Here is a 21,436-nt window from a genome sequence, read left to right on the forward strand (position 1 = left end):
CTTTTGATTTGGTTTCAGGGAACAGAGAGTCACTGGAACCCTTGTGTTTATTCTGACTGGTCTGTCAGTCTTTATGGCTCCCATCTTGAAGGTAAATATATGAAATACTCGCCTTGTCCTCCTTCTCAGAATACTGACAGATAACTGGATATGTGAAGAATAGAATTCTCCAGGAAGTATCAACGAGTTTCTTATCACATGCATAACACACTGAATGAAGCAGGGATCAGGTAGAATGAAGACTTTAAAACCTTTTATCTTGATCTCCTCACTCCTTCATTCCTTCTATTATTATTATTGTAGTAATTTGGTTGAACCATATTAAATTACCACTATTCAAATTTTTTGACCTATGGCTAGGGCAGTTTCATATAGTTCACTTACTACCTGAACTCCACTCCCAGCATTTTTCACTCTCCTAGTCTCTCTACATCTTTTCTTCCCATCACTTCCCATTTACTTGTCTTTAAATCATACCCTCCCTTCCCACATTAGACTCCTGGATAACATGAATGACTCAGGATGATCATTTTGTAATTGTTCTCTTATTCTTAATGATTGCTGACTGCTTCTATTTTCTTCAAATCACAAGGCCTAATATCCACAAAGAGAGACTGAAATTACTGATTTATAACTGGAAAACTTTAGAAATGAACTTTTGAGGAATAAAAATGATAGATTATTTAGAAAGTTAGGGTCAATATGCAGGTTTGATTGATGGGGTGAATGTCTCTTTAACAGATAAATATAAACTGTATATGAAAGCCTATTTAGAAGTAGAGATGGTACTAAAAAGTGTAATATATATATATATATATATGTCATGAAGTTTCCTGTTTTCTTTTGCAACACAAATATTTTATTCTTTTTTATCATAGAAACAATACTTGCCAGTGATTTATAATTTGTATCTTATGCTTGGCATTATAGTACAAAGCATGAATATCACCTATGGACCTAATAATAGCTGTCAATAACCACTGTTAGCAGTGTCCTTCCAAATTTTTCTCTGAAAATTTTTGTTTGCTTTTAAACAATTCTAATTTTTAAAAAGGTTTTTTAAATACTTATTTAATTATACAAGTAATGAAACAGTACATTCTTGTAAAGAACTCAAACAATACAGAAGTACAGAGAAAGGCAAAACTTCATTTCTTTCAAGTTCACACATTTATATGACAATTGCCAACTAGATGAGTTCATGGAAAGTAGAAATATGATCTCAACTTACAGCTAGGACTGACTTTACCTTTGGAATAATTAGATTAATGCATACAATATGCACAAAAGTTTATAAACAGTAAAATACTTAAGTATTCATCTTTTGCCCTTTTTTCCACAATATCAATTAACTCATGTAATTAATTTTTGACTGGAATTGTGAAGGAATATGTATCTCATGTAATGTGTGGGGAAGTAAAAGTAACTGCAGGGAATTTGTTTCTGGTTACATACAGAGGACCTTAAAAAAGGACAGATCTTATGTTCTATGGGGACAGAGGGAAATCTACTGTCACTTTGCCAGTGCAGAGCAAGTTGTGGGGTAGATTTGATTTGCTGTGAGTTTCTTAGCATCAAATTCTCTGCTAAAGTGCTGCGTGTCCTCTGTCGCCCCATGGACCCCAGCACATCAACTGGTGGAAAGTCTAATGGCAGTTTTTTCCCACATGCCCAATGGAACCTCATGTGGACAGGTCAGCTCTTAGAGAGATCATTGTGGCCTCAGGTTGTGGAAGGCTCTACTAGGAATTTGCCCCTGGAACCCCTGAAGGTGGACTCACATGACACAGCTGCAGAGTTTCTTTTATAGGATCTCTTAGTACGTAGCCACCAGTAAAGATAAGTGAGAATCTTCCCATCAGTTCCTCTGTACTCATCACCACCCACTCTTTTTTCTTTTATTTTTATATTATTTCTTTTCATGAATGCAGTGTAAAGTCCTAACTCAAAAAAGTCAGATGTGTTTAAATTTTTTTTGTTTGTTATAGCAGATTGGTTTTATCTTGGAGAATCTGTCAACTGAATAATCATGCCTGATTCCAAAGGGACACAGAGAACAAACAGTGTATAAACTGCTATTTTTAGGAAGAAATGCACAGTCTCTTCCTAACTCTTTTCTCACCCAAATATGGCTGCAGAGACGTTAAAGCTGAAAGAACTTTATTTCTTTATTTTATGCTGATTCTTTTTGCTCCTGATTTGTAAAACATGTTACTATCTATAGGAACAGATTACAATGCAGAGAAAGGAGTGATATAGGTATAAGGGATCACTGAGTATAAGCTTGCTTTTCCTTTGACCTTCCTTAAGTACTCATGTTCTAGCTCCCCCTCATTCGGGTACTAGTATCCATAATTGTGGCTATTTCCACCTGGCAACTTTGGGTCAATACAAAGGAGTCAATATGAGAATCAGTGAAAAGTGAAAAAAGGAGTTCAACAATCATTTGTGCCAGGCAAAATTTTGCCCAAGATCTGGGAAATGAAATTGTTTTGTTAATGTAGTTTCCAACATATTGTAGGAAATGTAGATTAAAAACAAGGGTTCAATAGTCTAGCATTGACTATTGCAATTCATTACTTCAGTTAGTGAGGCTATTTCTTACTTCAGGAACCACATCTGAACAGGTCAGCCAGTTTCAGATCAGGTGCCCTTCTTAACACTGAAGTTTGCTAAGTTACATGCATTTCACTACAGGAACCTTGTTAGCTCATTTGAAAAGTCAACACAGGAAGAAATGGACGTTGAGAGTAGTTTAACTGAAACCTAAGTTATAACTGAGAAAAGTCAAGATTAACAATTAACCTCAGAAGTCACTTAGAAAGTAGTATTAGCACCTAACTTGGAGGAGGGAATGTGACTATGTGTCTATATAACTGTGTGTTTTAACGAAACACATGACAACTTTAAGGAATGGTTTTACTTAAAAGAGCTGCCTTCGAAAGGCAGATTAAATGAATGAAACAGAAAGAAACATGTGGCTTTTTAAAATTTCCTCCCAACTTCCTCCCACCCTTTCCTCCCAACTCCCAGGATCCCTTACAGGTTTAGTGGTCTCCGATGATGCTAGTTATATTTTCTGCCATGCATTAAGTAGTCTGGGTAGTCATTCCCCATGCCTGTGTAGGCAGACTTACTGTGAACATTGATTACTTTGAAGTTGATGACTTTTGTTTTGATCTCTTTGCCAAACTGTCTTTTTACAGAGAAGAATGCAATGCAGGGAATCATAATGTACTAGCTTTAAGTTCAGGAGGACACCCCTTGACCTTGGCCAGCAATCAGTGGTACATGCTTCACATCTCACCACTGGTTCAGTACAGAACTGCTTCGAAGCAGGAATAACTGACTTCCCAGGCTGGCTAGACAGTTTAGATCTGTGTTTCTGCAGCGGAAATACTGACTGTTAAGCTAGGGTTCTGTATGGGGAGACTCAGGGAGACCAAAGAGCAGGAAGAAGATGAAAGGCAGTTTCTGCAGCTTTCTTTTTCCATTCTTCTGGCAAGCCTAAAGCAATAAAGATCAAGAAAAGTTCACTGCTATTTCTGTTGCCTTTGCTTGAATTAGTTGATCTTTAACGTGAGGAGTGACCAGAATTTATCCTTCAGATTTGTTCAGTGATCTAGAATGTGGAGGAGAGCATTTAAATTGTATTTGAAAAACATTTGTTGAGCTCCTGCTATATGCTGTACACTCTGCTCAGTAACAGGGAAACAAGGAGAAGTGATAATGAAGATGATGATAGAGATGACTGTATTCATAGCTCTCATATATTCAACTTGGACTTGGACTAAGGACTCTGCACAGACTTTTTATATTTAGTTCTCCAATAACACCTACCAAAATTATACTTACTTAGGATTTTTTTAATCTTAAAAAAGGTTTTAATTGGATTTCTTCACCCACCATATAATACCCAGTTACTATATTGTTAACATCTCAGATTTATTTTTTTTAATTTTGTTTTGGTGAATAGCCATTTAACAAACAATGTTGTGATTGATTCGCAACATTGCAAAGGGATTCAGCCACATATAGACATGCATCCATTCTCTCCCAAACTCTCCTCCCATCGAGGCTGCCACATAACATTGAGCAGAGTTCCAGGTGCTATACAGTAGGTCCGTGTTGGTTATCCATTTTAAATTTAGACTGTGTACATATCCATCCAAAACTCCCTAACTATCCCTACCTGAATCAACTTTATAGTTAAGAAAAATTGTGAGGAACTTGCCAGGTCACAAAGTTCCCTGAATTATTTGAGCCAAGATTTGAACTCGGGCAGTTCTGAGTCCAAAGCCTAACTGATCTCATAACCACGTGGTGTACCACCTTTGAGATTAAAAACAGTATTTGCCCTCAAAGAACTATTCACTTTCATTTTCCTTGAGATGATCTTCCCCAGCGTCTCTGACCCAATATCCAATTCTCTCAAGTATAGAGAAAGATAGACTTTTTACAAACTCTTTCATCATAGCTTGCTCCACGATTTCGGTGATTACGGACCAGATTGCAAGTCTGCAGCTTCCTTATGTTGATTTTTAAGGCTTAAGGGTGTTAGGATATTGTTTTAATAACATGTTCCTGAAGACAGTTGTTAGTGTTGGAAAAGCAATATTGTAAAACTTCGATAAAACCAAGTCTTGTATTCTGACCTTTGTAGCCCTTCTTCTATCCTAAACTCCTGCCATGTCGGGCCCACCACAGAGGAGCCAAAGAAACCTGTGCTTTGCACTCATAGGCTTCTCAACCTGCCGCTAAAAGCCCTCTTGATAATGATTTCAGTACTGCGTTCATTGAGGAGGGCATGGCAACCCACTCCAGTATGCCTGCCTGGGGAATCCCCATGGACAGAGGTACTTGGCAAGCTACAGACCATGGGGTCACAAAGAGTTGGACACAACTGAGCAGCTAAGCACAGCACAGCGCTGCGCTCATCAGATGTCTCTTATGAGCCAGACCCTGAACTAAATATCTGTGCTATGCAGTCTTTGTTATGGGGCTTCCCTGGTGGCTCAGCAGTAAAGAATCTCCCTGCCAATGAAGGAGAGCTGGATTCAGTCCCTTGGATCGGGAAGATCCCTTGGAGAAGGAAGCTCCAATATTCTTGCCTGGGAAATCCCATGAGCAGAGGAGCCTGGTGGGCTACAGTCCATGGGTCTCACAAAGAGTTGGACACGACTGAGTGACTAAACAACAGCAAATCTTTATCATAAGCACTATATGGATGAGAATACTGAAGACTGGGGAAGTTAAATCATTTTCTCTGGGTTGCACAATGGCAAGTACCAGAATTGTAACCCACGTCTGTCTAACCTCTATGGCCCATGCTCTTATCAAGATCTCATTCTCGGTTTTATACACACACACACTGACTATGATTCTGCTGGGAGACCTCATTCTTGTACTGAAATCTGTGCTGTGGACAACTTCAAACCCCTCTCCCCTTTTTTGAAAATTGCATTTACCTTTTTTACATTTTTTTTTCATATGGGGATAATCTAACAGTATCAAAATCAAAGGGAAGACTATGTCACCAGAATTTGAAAATTTTGGTAACATTGTCCGAATATGTTAATATTGATCTCATCTCTGTTTCATTATTCTACCTAGTGATAGGATCAAGCATTTAATTTTTTTCATTTTTAATGTTTATTGAAAGCATTGTACAATAATATTTATCTACAATTATGCTTTTTTGGCATTCTGGGTATGATTGCTTATTTGTATGATTTTTGGCATAATTTTATCATTTGATACTTCTTGATATGCCTGTGAATTTAGTATACCTTGTGTTGTATGTGTTAATTTCTCTTGTCTTCCTTTATATTAGTGTCTCCCTGATATTACTATGTATATCATAGTAGTTAAAATGGGATCCTATCTTTTTAAAGCACATTCTTCTCTTCCTTTCTTTGGGAAATTTCTATTGTGATTAATATTATATTGTGATGAATTTTTAGGGATTGACCTTCTGATATGACTCATAAATCAAATCCAATAAAAAATATCCTCTAACCCAATAATTCTGTTACGTTTCATCAAAATTTCTGAACTGAAAGATTTTTACTGAGACACCACACTATCATAAGAAAATGGTGGATTTAATAAGACATTTGTATCACATTGAACATAGCTAAAAATCAAATTAATAGCCTTTTTCATATGTACTATTTTTAACACAGAATAATTTTTTAAAAAACATGATAATATCTAAAGCTATTTTCCTCCTCATACCATATTCTGAGTTAATGCTACCTTCTGACTTCATCTTGTGATTAATTTGATAATATGTGTCATCATCAGTTCAGAGAGAACAGACCTAGGCTCAAGGCACAAATTGCCTTCATTCTGGCATTAGAACCACGTTCAAGAAAATGCTTAGCTAAGCTTAGGTGACGGGTGGGGATAAGGTCCAAGATCATCTTTGTGATTACTTTCTTTTAAGCCAGATTAAAAAGTAACTATGGCAGGATTTCTAACAAGTTTCCCATGAACTATATACTAGTTTTCTCTCCTTCCACCTTTCATTTCTTCCCAAGAAATTAGAAATGAAATGATAAGAAATCATCATATATTAAGAGAGAATGGAAGTGGCCTTGTCTGTGGAAGATATTTTAAATATTAAGAAATAAGTCAAAACAAAACAATAAGTCAAAAAATAAAAAGAGGTGATAATATGTATACAAATAACTGATTCACTTTGCTCTATAGCAGAAACTAGCGCAATATTATAAAACAACTATATGCCAATAAAATTTAATTTAAAAAAAACAAGTCAAAATATGAAAGGGTCTTTTTGTTAGTTTCATTTTGTATTTTTTCAAATAAATTTGTATGGAAGCATCATAAGGAATGGAAACATACACGTTCTAAAGAAAATGAAAACAACTGTCCAGACTCCAGTGTCTGGAACATGATACGTTCACCTTTGTGGTGACTGTTGGGTATTACAGGATGCACGGCTTCACTGCCACTCACGCTGCCCTTCCTACCACCTTCAACTTTCGAAGTCATTTAATTTTCTGAGTTCAAGATCAGATTAGCTATGTTAAAATTGTTGGTCTTTTTTAGAAGAGGCACATAATGTTTTCATAAAATGGTATATTTTCTCTATATAAATTTAAGTTTTTATAGCTAATCAATAACAATTGGCAGTTATGACCTATTTTGGAATTTATCCTATTTCTCTAGGGTCTCAGATACAGAACTGTTTGAGGTAATCACAAGGAAAGGCTGATAAACATTTTGCTTCAATTTCTTAATATATGTGATAGTTCTTTAAAAATTACTCTAAAGTCATACTGTTTTCTGGCTACAATAGCCTCCCTTGTGCAGATTTGGTAAGACTGGACTTAATTGATGGTGGTTTTAGTATTTGAGCTTTGAGAACTCCTGAACTTGAACTTCTTTTCAAAATCCAAGTTTGAGAACCCTTTTTTGTTGTTGTTTGGATAGAAGACTTCCCAGAAATAGTCATCTCTGATTTGACTTGTTTCCACAGTGCTAGGAACATTTCAAAGGTTTAGAAATAGACAAAAGTTACAAACATCATATTGGAACTTCCCTTACATTACTGTATAAATTCTTGCTAACTGATGCATGAAAATGTATTAATTTATTATTAAAGGATATGTATTAATCTGTGTGTGTGATTAATTGCTTCCAGATGCTCTATGCTCCTTTCAAGCAGCATTCTCATTAGTTAGTCCTCTTAATATTCCCAAGAAAAAGAAAGGGGACAGTCGTTTGATGTTTACTTAATTGAAAGAGGCATATATACACCAAGCTGATATTTGGTGTAATAAATACTGTAATTTTCACTTGGTGAAAATTATTTAGAGAAAAGCCAGCAGACTATTTGGACAGAAATTTGGTCTCAGGAGTGGGGCAACCCTCTGCCTTTCTTTCTGCTGCACAGTTCATGAAACATCTGATTTACATGGTCATTCCTTTTAAGGGAAAGGGAAACAGACTTTTTCTCCACTGAAAAAGTCATTTTAAGGTCATGCATGCTAATTGTTTTTAAAAAGTGCAAACAAGCATCAGATGCTTCATCAATATGAAAGTCTCCTTCACCCTCCTTTCTTTCTTTCTAGTACAAAGTGTTTAGAAGTTTGTCAATGGTAAAGCACACTGATGAGTGGTCACTGTGTTACTAAGTCCTATCTTTTAGTTTCAGATTTAGCTTTTATTTAAACTGACCCTCTCTTTTACTGTTTTTATTATTATTATTATTTTATTATTGTTTTTAAACTTTCTTCAATTTTTTTCCATCCTAGTTTATTCCCATGCCTGTACTCTATGGTGTGTTCCTGTATATGGGAGTAGCATCTCTTAATGGTGTGCAGGTAAGTTTTCCATAGCAATCTAAGCATAGTTAGTTATATTTTCTAGTAGTAGTATAAACAGTCCAGTAATAGATCATTGGAAAAAAGTGCTAAAAATGCATTTATTTTCTGTTTTCTCCACCATTCACCTGTGTTTCTGATTTAATTAACAAAAGTAAATTTGTTAACAAATGTTGTCATGTATACTCATCCTTGAAATAAGCTGTTAAAGGCCGTTTGACTAGGAAAATAAGAAATCTCTCTGTGATCTCCCTCCCTCCCTCCTTACTTCCTCCCTCCCTTCTTTCCTTCCTGAGAAATAGTGCTTGAGGCACTATTTCTCCATTTGCCTTTACCCTATACTAAGAGCAACCTATTCTTACTTGATTTGCTTTTCACATGGCTGAGATCACTGATCAAGAGTTTTGCACCAATGAAGGAATCAAGTCAACATGGTTAATGTGCTACTTTTGTCAGAAATTTCAGCTTGTCACATCTTCGGTAAAATTGGCCCCCCCTTTTTAAAAAATCATTAAGGAAACCTTAAGGGACTTTGTCTTTCAATTGAGGTTTACTTTAATTGGCACCAGCAAACTGGAAATACTTCTGCTTTCTGGCGCCTTGTTAACTGTAGCCTTATTTAGCACTTAGTGATGTTTTAATGGAAAAGACTGCATGTCCTGTGAGCATCATAAGAATTTATTTAAACCCCTTTGTAAGAATCCTTGTTTTCATTTATTGGATTTAGATTAATTTGATTTTAGAGTCTGATAGAGTGGCCAGAACTCCAAAAAGAGAAAGGCTATTTTATTGAGTAGAGTTCTTTGAGCAGAGTTCTTCACCATTTGTATATTTATTACACAATACAAGGTGGTTCTTCATAGACTGGACTAGAAAAATGTGAATGTGGGTTTACTTCATGAATGTCCATGAAACTTCTGGGAAGTATAAATGTGTAAAAATATTTTTACCTAACATAGTAAATATGCTTTCTTACTTTAAATGTAAAAATATGAAACAAACATGGTCCCCAAACAAATAGTTCATATTTTTATTTGGCCTAAATAAGTCAGTCCTGATCAAAACTTTGATTTATGTGTTCTAGATGTATAATCAATGGTTGGAGCTACAAGCTTATTAAGTTAAACAGAAAGGAAAGAAAATCAGTGAGTTTATAACAGTAGGGGACAAAAGATCCCTTGCCGAAAGGATAGCTAGTGGATTTTTAAAATTCTGCTGTGGTATTGCCCTATTGCCCTTTCTCTTTACTTTTTCTCTTGACTCTCCCTCTTTTATTTTTATTTATTTATTATTTTGGCCACACTGTGCAGCTTGTGGGATCTTAGTTCCTCTACCAGGGATTGAACCTGTGCCCTCTGCAGTAAAAGCTCAGAGAACTACCCCTGGACCACCAGGGAATTCCCAACTCTTCCTCTTTTAAACCTTTTGGGCAAGATTCGAGTTAGTAAACAATTTTGGTACCTCAATCTTCATAGGTAGGACTGCTCCTATCAGTCAAAAATAACTTTGGAGGAAGGAAGAAAACTGTTTAAATAGGAAATCACTTCAGGGAAGATTGTGATAGCCTATTTACTTTACATTTTCCCCTTTCCTCTAGACAGAAAGTAGAGATATTATTTCAGAGTTCTTATTAAATGATCATTCGATTCAGCAGATGTTTAGTAAGCATATTCCATGTGAAAATTCCTATGATAGGTATTTAAATATTATCATTATTATCATGATTGATGTAAACTCAGTAGTTGTTCTTTGAAGCACAACACCGGGCACATAGGTGTTCAGTAGTCATTTTAATACCTGTTTATACATAACAGTGGAATACCCTTTCCTAGATCAGGTAACTAGTTGTTGGTGATCTAAAAGTTACTACAGTATTCACATGGCTTTTCTCTGGGACATGGTAATTTATTGCTGAATATATTAGTTAAGTTATGCCATAGATAATGCAAAATTTATGAAAATACCAATGCATTCCCATTTTCAGGTCAGATACTTCTTTTATATCCTTAAAACAGTATTGAAATATATGTGATACATAGCATTGCCTCTTCTTTTCAGATAAGACAGCTTAGGCACAGGGAAATACATGAGTTAGCTATCTTCCTTTAACACGTTATTAGTAGCATAGGCCCAGGCTCTTCTCTCCTAAGGTGTAGATAGTACATGTAGAAAAAAGGAGCTGAGGACTTCCTTGGTGGTCCAGTGGTTAAGAATCTGCCTGCCAGTGCAAGGGACGTGGGTTTGATCCCTGCTCTGGGAAGATCCCACATGTCATAGATCAACTAAGCCTGCATGCCGCATCCACTGAGAGTGTGCTCCCGAGCTGGCAAGCCGCAACAAGAGAAGCCACCGCAATGAGAAGCCATGCACCACAGCTAGAGAGTAGCCACTGCTCACTGCAACCAAGAAAGTTCATGCACAGCAGTGAAGACCCAGCACAACCAAAAATAAATAAAGTTTAATAAAATGAAAGGAAAACTCCAGGATCTTCAAAAAAATGTAGGAGATGAACATCTTGAGTTTATATTTGACTTTGAGACTTTATTCTTTAGTGGCCGCTTTGTCTCATATTGTCCTATAGCTGCATAACTTTCCTGCAAAGTAACAAAAACCGGAAGAGTCGTACTATCTTACTATGTTAAATGATGCGTCTTCTCTTCCTGACCAGTGTTCTCTAACAAGGTCCTTGCTTGCCTAAAATACAGGCTATAAAACACCCATGGTTAGTTAGATGGAAAGAAATGACTTGGTGCCTCAGCCCTTGAAGTAATGCGCTTGTCCTGCCCGTCCCTTTTCTCCCCAGTTCATGGATCGTCTGAAGCTGCTCCTGATGCCTCTGAAGCATCAGCCTGACTTTATCTACCTGCGTCACGTCCCGCTGCGGCGAGTGCACTTGTTCACTTTCCTGCAGGTGCTCTGTCTAGCCTTGCTCTGGATCCTCAAGTCCACCGTGGCTGCTATCATTTTTCCAGTCATGGTAGGGATTGTTCTGATTGAACCTACCCATGAGATCACACCAACATCATGTAGTTATTATAATATTGATGACACATGTGTCTTTTATGGATAGTTCCAGTTGTTTTTTTCTTTTTTTTTTTGAGTTTTGACCTAATCAGTTTGGTGGGTAATAACTTGGGGTTCCCAGGTCTCTGGTTGTCTAGGCTGGACCTTGTAGTCAGACAGCTGAGTTCAGGTATTGGCTCTGGTTCATGCAGACCTGTGAACTTCCCTGAGCCCTCATGAACTCATCAGTAAAATGAGAATGGCATCTTTGTTTTATTATGTGCATGAATAATGAATATAAGGTGGATAGCATAATGCCTGACACATGGTAAATACAAGTACACATGACATTAGTTATTTTTAAAATATTGCTGTACATTGGAGTCAATCAGAATACACTTCAGGTACACTTCAGATCAAATAATAGAGGACCAGTTTGGCAGCTTATAAGAGGTCAATGAGTGAATTAGAAGAAATGGAGAGCTAAGCTTAGTTTTTGAAGTTCTTCAAATTTGTATCATGCTAAGTGTAAGGGTAAGTCTGGGCTCTCCTTGCCATGTTATGATGTGAAGGAAGGTGAAACAGCTAACGTTCAACTCTGAATCACAAATGAAGAAGGACATAAGGAAATGCTAGCTCTGTATTTGACTTCATCATTGAATTTGTGTGTGTGGGAAATAATGCTACTGTAGCTTTACTTTTTTTTTTTTTTTTGCTTTTTTTTCTTTTTAATTAAGTTGTTATTTCTCTAAGAGATGCAGAGGCTGACATAGAGCATAATCTAAAGACAACTGTTAATTTGAAGCAGAGTCAGGGCTTCCAGGTCTTACTGCATATTAATTTTGCTGCTGAGCAAAAGCATCTTTAATATACCTTCAAGAGCAGTTCATAAAATCAAAGAGACAGAGCTCAAGAGTCCTGGGGTTCAAGTTAGAAAACTGGGACCTTTTGTATTCTCCCTTTATCTGGCTTTGTGATCTTGGATAACCTGCATATGTCCCTAAGCTTCAGTTTTCTCTCCTTTTGGGTTAGAGATACTAACATCTACCTTTTGGGTTGGTCATCATGGGAATAAATGAGAAAATATTGTCTAAGAGTTTAACACGGTGTCTGACTAAGGGTAAATATTCAGTTAAAGGTAGTGATTAAAGTCACCCCATTGGAATAAATGGTCTGAGTGGTGGCTCAGAGGTTAAAGCGTCTGCCTCTAATACGGGAGCCTGGGTTCGATCCCTGGGTCAGGAAGATTCCCTGGAGAAGGAAATGGCAACCCACTCCAGTATTCTTGCCTGGAGAATCCCATGGATGGAGGAGCCTGGTGGGCTACAGTCCATGGAGTCGCAAAGAGTCGGACACGACTGAGCGACTTAACTTAAACTAAATCAGTTCAGTTCAGTTCAGTCGCTCGGTCATGTCCGACTCTTTGCGACCCCATGAATCGCAGCACGCCAGGCCTCCCTGTCCGTCACCAACTCCCGGAGTTCACTCAAACTCACGTCCATCGAGTTGGTGATGCCATCCAGCCTTCTCATCCTCTGTCGTCCCCTTTTCCTCCTGCCCCCAATCCCTCCTAGCATCAGAGTCTTTTCCAATGAGTTCTCGTGTCCGACTCTTTGTGACCCTGTGAATCGCAATACGCCAGGCCTCCCTGTCCAATGAGTACTCCCCATTATTAATATTTCGGAGATGTCTCTGTGAACTATGCATTGTACACATTTTTTGACTTTCAAAAACCTGTATAATGGTTTAATTTTGAACAATTAGCAATCATATGCAGGCTGTTTTTCCTTTGAAACTTTAGTTATTTTATTGGAAATCTGACATGGAAGAAAATGCTTTAAAAAATAATGCTTTCACACAGAAATTCCAAATGGAGGGATCATACATTACAGTGAACAAAATTAAGTGAGCCAAAGACTTCTATGAACCAACCTTCGCCGTGAAGAAAATGTTTATGGTCCACTTAATATAAGTCCATACAAGCCAGACAAGTTCTGTCATACTTCAGCCTTGTACAAAAATGTTTCTACTGATCTTGGTAGAGCAGTATTAATACTCAGACTGCTCTGACTTGCATTCTTTCCTACCCTTTGTATCTGTCCTTCCAGATCTTGGCACTTGTAGCTGTCAGAAAAGGCATGGACTACCTCTTCTCCCAGCACGACCTCAGCTTCCTCGATGATGTCATTCCAGAAAAGGACAAGAAAAAGAAGGAGGATGAGAAGAAAAAGAAAAAGAAGAAAGGAAGTCTGGACAGTGACAATGATGATGTAAGGGGCTTTCTAAAATTCCGAAGTAAAATTCCAAAGTTGGTTAAACAAATGTGAAAATGGTATTTTTTTTTTTTTAACCCGTCTGTGGGATGTATGTCTGAGTTCCAAGAATGTTTACTGGTCATGCTGTTTGTCACTTTTCACCTTTGTTTGACCTTTATTTTCTTTCTTTGTTTTTTAAAAAATATTTTCTGAAATCTTTTGTAACTGTGAATATGCTAGTAATGATATAATGCCTTCTAGAAAATCAAGCCTACCATATCTAAAAAACTTTAATCTCTGATCTCCTAGATAAAAAAAAAGGAAGCTTGTTTCATAGCTATAAAATATATTGGGTTTATTATTGATAATCCAGGATTTAAATTTGAGGTAATAACTCAGTTCTATATAATTTTAAGCCTGATGAGGACAAATGCTGGTGACCTCCCCTCCTGGGATCTCTGTGTCTATTTGAGTGGGTTCTCAAACAAGCTTCTCAGCTATTTTATTTATCCTTGCACTGGACTTTGACATAATTTTTAAAAATGTATTGGGGTATAGTTGCTTTACAATGTTGTGTGTTTCTGCTAGACAATGAAGTGAATCAGCTACATGTATACATATATCCTCTCCCTCCTGGACCTCTGTCCCATCCCATCCGTCTAGGTCACCAGAGAGCAGCAAGCTAAATTCCCTGTGCTATAGAGCAAGTTCACGCCAGCTGTTTGTTAACACATGGGAGTGTATATATGTCAGTCTTACTCTCCCAATTTGTCCCACCCCCCTACTTTGCCACACTGTGTCCACATGTTGTGCCTTTATTCCTGTCCTGTGAGTAGGTTCATCTGTACCATTTTCTAGATTCCACGCATATGCATTAATATATGATATGCTATTTGTTTTTTTCTCTCTGACTTCACTCTGTATACAGACTGTAGGTCCATCCGTGTCTCTATAGATGACCCACCTTTGTTCCTTTATATGGCTTAGTAATATTCCATTTTATATATGTACTACATCTTCTTTATCCATTCATCTGTCAGTAGGCATTTAGGTTGCTTCCATGTCCTGGCTATATTGTAAAGAGTGCTGCAGTAATGAACACTGGGGTACATGTGTCTTTTTCAATTATGGTTTTCTCAGGGTATATTCCCAGTAGTGAGATTACTGGGTCATATGGACTTAAGCATAATTTGAGATTGCTTTTCTGTAACCCTTCAATAAAATGGAAAGGAAATTGGCATTTGGGGATCTTTTTACATAATTATAATAGTCAGTGTTGTAGTTTAGGTGATCTTGCAATTGTATAACTATGCTAAGAAAAAAAATGATCGTCCACTTTTTAGGAAAACATTTCACAGAAATTTTGGTGTTTCACTAGAGTCTATAGTCAGGATTAGAAGAAAATCTGGGATTTGCTTTTCTTTCACACACAAACACACACTCACACGAGTAGCTTATCTCAATAGCTTTCTGAAAGGACAGCCAAAATGACACCTTCTACATGAAGATTTGTAGATTTGTTTTAGATTTTACACAGTGCAGTATCCCCATTCTAATGGAACCCCCAGTATCCTTCTAACATGAGAGTCTTGTTAGTTTTCATTGTCTGGTCTGTACTTGATCATTTTGATGGATCAGGCATACCTTGTCCTTAATTGCCAAAACAGCTCTTTATTTTTGTTCCTGTTCTATGGATGAGGAACTTTAGACTGAGAAATGTTCAGTCATTTTTCTAAGCATACACATATTGGCAACAGCAAAGCTCTCATACAGGCCTGTCTGGTTATTTTTGATTGGTCAAGTTGTCTGATACTGTATTCTTTTTGGAGAACTTGGGAAGAGTACAGTGAAGGAAGGCAACAGATGAAATTGGATTTTAGATAAATTGATCCAATAAGAAAAGGCTAAATACATGAGGCACATTTAGCTAAAGAGAGAAGGAGTCTGAGGAAGCTTTTGTGACCGTCATCATCCATCTTCAGTGAGAACAGGTGTATAGATTTTCTGTTTCCAATGATGACAGAAAAAGAGAGAATGTGCTTAAACTGCAGCACAGATTAAGATGCAGTGTTAACTAGAAAGATGCGTTTACACATTGATAGAAATCAAATTTTGAAATAAATTTCTAGGCTACTCAAGGCAAAGTAAAGATTGCCTGAAATACTGAGATAATTAAAGCAGTATTTCATCTTGAATTTTCAAGACCAGTACCTCAGTTTATGTACATGGACACCAAACTTAAAATTCATTACACGTTATAAATGTATGAAATAATTTTATGGAATCATCTTCTCTAATGAATTTTAAGGAAAAAATAGTAATAAAGTGTCTACTTTTAAGAATGTTTTAAATTTAGTGCTCTCTAATGTCAGAGGTTGGATCAAATGAGCTCCTGAGAAGTTCTGCTAATTCTTAGGTTTGATTTTCAGCAAATCACATTTTATTTAAGCAGTGCTATTCTTTTATTAATAATATTTATCATTTTCAATCCATATTTCCAACAGATTTCTTGAAGATAATGTGTGATATGTGTTTCTTTTCCTCTTTCTCCTCTTTCCCCTGCCCCCTTGCCCCCACAAAAGCAACCAAGCAAGCTTATATATGTATCCTAGACAGTGAATCCAGCCAGACTATACCTGTGCCCTAAGTTCTGAGTGTTGAGCCCATTATTTGGGATTCTCCATTTGAAATGTGGCTTTCCTAATGTTCACTTGGTCATTGTATGGTTTGGCATCCATGGATATAGGGAGCCACACAAGGGTATGAGAATTCCAACTCTAATATTTGTGAGCAAAAGCAGTAAAAATTATGGCTTGCCCACCTTTTGAGCCACTCAGTCATTTTTGAACCCATCCATTAGGCTATGTATGATTAAGGGTGAGCTGCCATTCTGTTCATCTATAAATGCTGTTATTTGGGGAAACTTTGAAATACTGCACCAAAACCTGTTCTTGACATTTTCATTTTTTTTCAATTCCAGTGCAATATTTTAATCTTTTGAAATATTTTAATTCAGTATTTTAATTTAATATTTAAGGATCATTATCCTCTTTAGATTTATCATAAAGGAATTTTCTATATGTGTAATAGTTTTATGGTAAGATTTGTTTTTTACTTTCTTTCATCCCTAGTTCCCATTTTTCCCCTTTCAACTAAATGTCATCTCCTTGGTACTTTCAGTGAAGAGATGAATTCCCTCTTTTGGGTTCAGGCATAGCCATGGATTCAGTATAATGAATCCTGAAAAACAGTTAAGTGTTAATCCTATAGAAATCTGTTACAGTTTTGGCTTAAGTGGTCCATTCTTTTAAGAAGCTTCATGGTTTTTTATTTTGGTGATGATTCTTTTCTCCTTATCTGACCATCATAGGCACCTTCCTTGTGACTTTATCTTCTCACGTTTTGCTAAATTCCCAAATATATTTGGAATAAGCTAATTAAGAGGAACCTTTAAGTACAAAATAGTTTTGATAGAGTATTAGAGTAGAGGATGGAGGGTTATTTTCAGGTCTATATGGATGACTCTTTAAGAGTGAGTATTAGAAAAAGTATCCTTACGTCTCTTGGAAGGAAAGATAAATCATCATTTTCCTGGGGGTAGTGTTGGAAAGCATAAACGAAACACAGTTTCAAGAACATATAGTTTAGGAAGTCTCCTAAATTTAATCCTTCACACTTAACTGTTTGTTTCAAAGACACATACAATTAACCCATAAATATTTGATTGTGAATCCAGCTTATGGAAAACTTTACAATTGTTTTCTTTTGTGGTGAGCTCCGTTTGTGTGGTTCTAGTTTTAACTGACTTAATTCCCTTAACCTAGAAGAAAGGAAAATAAGTCTGATGGGAAGATGCCACAGAACTTGAAAAGCCAGCAGAGAAGTGATTGAATCTAAGGCTGTTCTCCTTAGTGCAGCATAAATGATAATGTGAGAGGTTCAATCCATCCTGTGAGATCTGCATAAAATAAAACTGTTGTAAATTTCTTTCACAGTCTGACTGCCCATACTCAGAAAAAGTTCCAAGTATTAAAATTCCAATGGACATCATGGAACAGCAACCTTTCCTAAGTGATAGCAAACCTTCCGACAGTGAGTAGAACTAACCTCTTGCATGCCGGCTGGAATATGATTTGCATTTTACAGAGAAAAAACTTAAGGACTGTCATCTCCATTCATTTCCCCTGTTTTCTTTCTTTTTTTTCTATGTGCAGATTTATACTTAATTATTATGAAATTTCATTTTTACATTCCTTGATCTTTATTCTTTACCTTTTCCTTTTATCCATAACCATTTAAGTTTTTATTTGATTGTCTTTTCTCTGATCCAAGTTACTGCCAGTTTCTTTGAATTGCTAAACTCATAACCATGTTTTTAATTGATTTCCTTTTTTTCTGCTGGTATCTAGAATGGCAGCTTCTAGTACTACATCACTGTCTGTTACTGTTTGTCTTCCTCAGGTTTCCACCAATGATCAAATCAGCTCAAAAGAGAGATTGCATCGTGGGTTTCTCAAAGATCAATGAGTCAGTCAATTGTTAATACTGAGAATTTGGCATAAATGCTATTTCAATTAAATTGGCAATCATTAAATATTACCACCCGTCTTTGGGTATAGCCTATAAGATATTTGCATTTTTCTTCCTAATTTCTTTATTCTCCTTCTGCTATTTCAAAAATCATCTTTGTAATTGTACTGGTCTTTCTGGGGGTAATAGCCTCGTGGCAAAGATGTAATGGTTTTTGACATGTCATCTTTTTTTTTTTGTAATTGAGTTAACAGGTCAGTTAAAAAGGATGAACACTTTCACAGTAACATTAGTGACTATTTCAAGCTTTTTCAATAGCAAGTACCAATTGCCTCCAAACTATTTTGAGTTTTCATTTGAAGGAAACATACTCTTTTAGCTCCAGGTGCACTTCAGAGTATCCTGATCTGTTACAGGAAAAGATAGTTGAAGCATTTTTATTTCTATTTGACAGTGCTGTTTCAACTTCAATAAGAAGTTACGAAGAAAAGTTTGAAATGAATGAGTATTTATGGCAAATGGGTATTTTAATTATCTCTTGGTGTTTATCACAAAGCTCAGCAGCTTAAAACAACAAACCTGGATCACCTCATGTAGTTTCTGATGTTTAGGAGCCACTGATTTGGGTGATTCTGGCCCAAGGGCTCTCTTGAGGTGGCAGCTCTCAAGCTCTTCTCTGGGTCTAAGTCTGAAGGCTTGACCAGAATTGGGGATCCACTTCCAGGCTCAAGCACAGGGCAGTTGGCAGGAGATTTTAGATCCTTCGCTCATGGATATCTGCTAGGGCTGTCCCTGTCATGGCTGCCAGTGATAACAGAGAAAGAATAATGTCTCAGGAATGATGTATTTCCTGTGCATATTCTATGGGTTACACAAACCAACCCTGGTACAGTGTTGGGAGGAATTATAGAAGGACATGAATACCAGAAGGCAGACACAGCATTGGGAGCCATCTTGGAAACTGGCTCCCACACTGGTTTAAACAAAAGAGAATTAAAGCAGTCTCACCTTTGGTGTCCAGTCTGTAATCTGTGACTGAGACTACTTTCTTCTCGATCTTATCAGCAACATTTAGTTGAAATTTTTTTTTTTAAGTTCAAGCTCCTCAAACCATTATTTGGTTTCATTTCTCGTTTCTGGAGCATTAAAGAACAAAAAGAGACTGTAGAAGTCTTCTATTGGCATCATAACCTGGCACACCTCTTCCAAGTACAATTTAAAAACCACTTAAAAAAAATCAGAATGGTGGCTCAGAAGGTAAAGAATCTGCCTACAGTGCAGAAGGGGTCGGGAAGATCCCCTGGAGAAGGGAATGGCTACTCACTCCAGGATTCTTGCCTGGAGAATTCAGTGGACAGAGGAGCCTGGTGGGCCCCAGTTCATGGGGTAATAAAGAGTCAGGCATGACTGAGTGACTGACGCTTTTACTTCACACTTAAAAAAAAAAAATTACCAGATAGAATTTGAGGCTCCTGGAAAAAGTGTATGGCAGATTATTTATTTATTGCTAGTTGTTGTTCATTTTCTCAAAAACCTTTAAAAGGATATTTTGAAAGTAGTGGATATGACATGAGAAATTTACTTAAGCAAAATACCCATGATCATTCTAAAATCTTTTCTAGTATCATATAAATCCATGAAAGAACAAAATTGATAGTGGATTTGCAGTAGAAGCAAGTTCCTCAAAATTTTAATTTTACCCCCACAAATAATAGCAGGATAAAGTTGTAGCTAAAGATGGCAGGAAATCCAAGGGCAGAGATTTAGGCGTTCAGTAGATGTTATCATCCTCTAAAAATTATTTAGCTTGTCCTCTCACTGAAAACAACAGTGGTCCATCCCAGAAAACCTAGAATAAAGGAAACTGAGTGATTTTGGCTTCATCACACTTCTTAGATTCTTGATACAGTGTTTATTTAAATTGTGTAAACTTGTCTTTCTTACTATTTCCAGTTGTGAAAGATGTATCCATTTTTGTGAAGACTTAAAAAATTTTCCTTCTAGTGTTATACTTCACCAATGACTATTTATGATTAAAATTTTATTTTATTTTTTAGGAGAAAGATCACCAACATTCCTTGAACGCCATACATCATGCTGATAAAATTCCTTTCCTTCAGTCACTCGGTATGCCAAGGTAAAGGACAGCCCAGTATCTTATGTTGTTCTGTGGGGTGATTGCCCTGCAGACATGGAATCAATGGCAGGTTATTGGCAGGACACCCTGTTCTCCATCCTCCCTACAAATTTATCTTAGAAAAATTACCAAGACATCAGACCTCATCCAAGCTTTTACTTGTAGAAAACATTCTAAGAGACCTGTTCCACCTACTCTTAGAAATAATGAAATCTTTCAGGATCATTAAATTCCAGGATTATACCAGTATCATCTCTGATTTAAGGGTAGCTGGCATTTTCTGCTGGCTCTTCTCCAGTAGTTTACTTCCTTTTTAACACAGCTCTAGAGATTTCAGATCCTCCTTGATTTTCAAAATCATGAAATCTCTGAGTGTTTTTCATGTCAGTCTTTTTGTCCTTTAACTCCTCACAGTGTCACCTACCTGGTAGTTCTTTCTTAGTTGTTGGCTTTTTTTCTTACCTAGGTATGAGAGCTTATGATACTCTTACTTGAATTTCTTAACTCCTATTTGGTAACTTCATCCCATTTTTAAAGTGTTTGTTTTTAATACAGAAGGAGGGGATAAGTATTTAAAGAGAACAAAGAAGGACCCACTTGACTTCCGTACAAGGCAGAAGCATTTGACAGATGGTAAAGGAATTCTGTTGTACTTACTATTTCCTTTTTTCCCCCCTCTTTTTCTTTTCCTCTAGTCCTCCTAGAACTCCAGTAAAAGTTGTGCCTCAAATTAGAATAGAACTTGAGCCTGAAGACAATGATTACTTCTGGAGGAGCAAGGGAACAGAAACTACATTGTAACCTGTTTGTCTTTCTTAAAACTGACCTTTTTGTTGTTTATGTTCTTGTTTTTTGTCTGATTATTTTTTAATTTTTGTTCTTTTTTGGTTTTTGGTCACTGGCCAAACACTACAGCTCTCTCTCTGCTTCTCTCTTGCATAGGTAAAATCCAGACAGTAGCGCACCATTCCTTAAAAACAACATCGGAAGAATCGCTTTTTGTTCTTATACTTTCAGATATGTCCTCTGACAACCAAATTCCTCTGTCACTCAAGACATGCACAGACCCTGTCATTTTCCTTTATTATGCAGAGGGCAAAAGTATTAAGGATTTTATAACACCTTTTCTTAAAATACTGAAGGAACTTCCAACATTAGCT

At 36.7% G+C, this 21,436-nt stretch overlaps 1 protein-coding gene across 1 annotated transcript in view; it reads left to right on the forward strand.

The window, feature by feature from the left end:
- SLC4A4 (solute carrier family 4 member 4) overlaps window positions 1-21,001 on the forward strand; it is a 309,697-nt gene extending 288,696 nt beyond the window's left edge. The window contains exons 20-26 of the mRNA XM_052642087.1: window positions 19-91; window positions 8,283-8,351; window positions 11,155-11,328; window positions 13,463-13,624; window positions 17,605-17,701; window positions 20,197-20,276; window positions 20,972-21,001. Coding sequence (XP_052498047.1) covers window positions 19-91; window positions 8,283-8,351; window positions 11,155-11,328; window positions 13,463-13,624; window positions 17,605-17,701; window positions 20,197-20,240 — 619 coding nt within the window. The 3' untranslated portion in view covers window positions 20,241-20,276; window positions 20,972-21,001. The remainder of the gene's footprint in view (window positions 1-18; window positions 92-8,282; window positions 8,352-11,154; window positions 11,329-13,462; window positions 13,625-17,604; window positions 17,702-20,196; window positions 20,277-20,971) is intronic.
- Window positions 21,002-21,436: the final 435 nt, after the last annotated feature.

Source organism: Budorcas taxicolor, chromosome 6, assembly GCF_023091745.1.
Source record: "Budorcas taxicolor isolate Tak-1 chromosome 6, Takin1.1, whole genome shotgun sequence".
NCBI lineage: Eukaryota > Metazoa > Chordata > Mammalia > Artiodactyla > Bovidae > Budorcas > Budorcas taxicolor.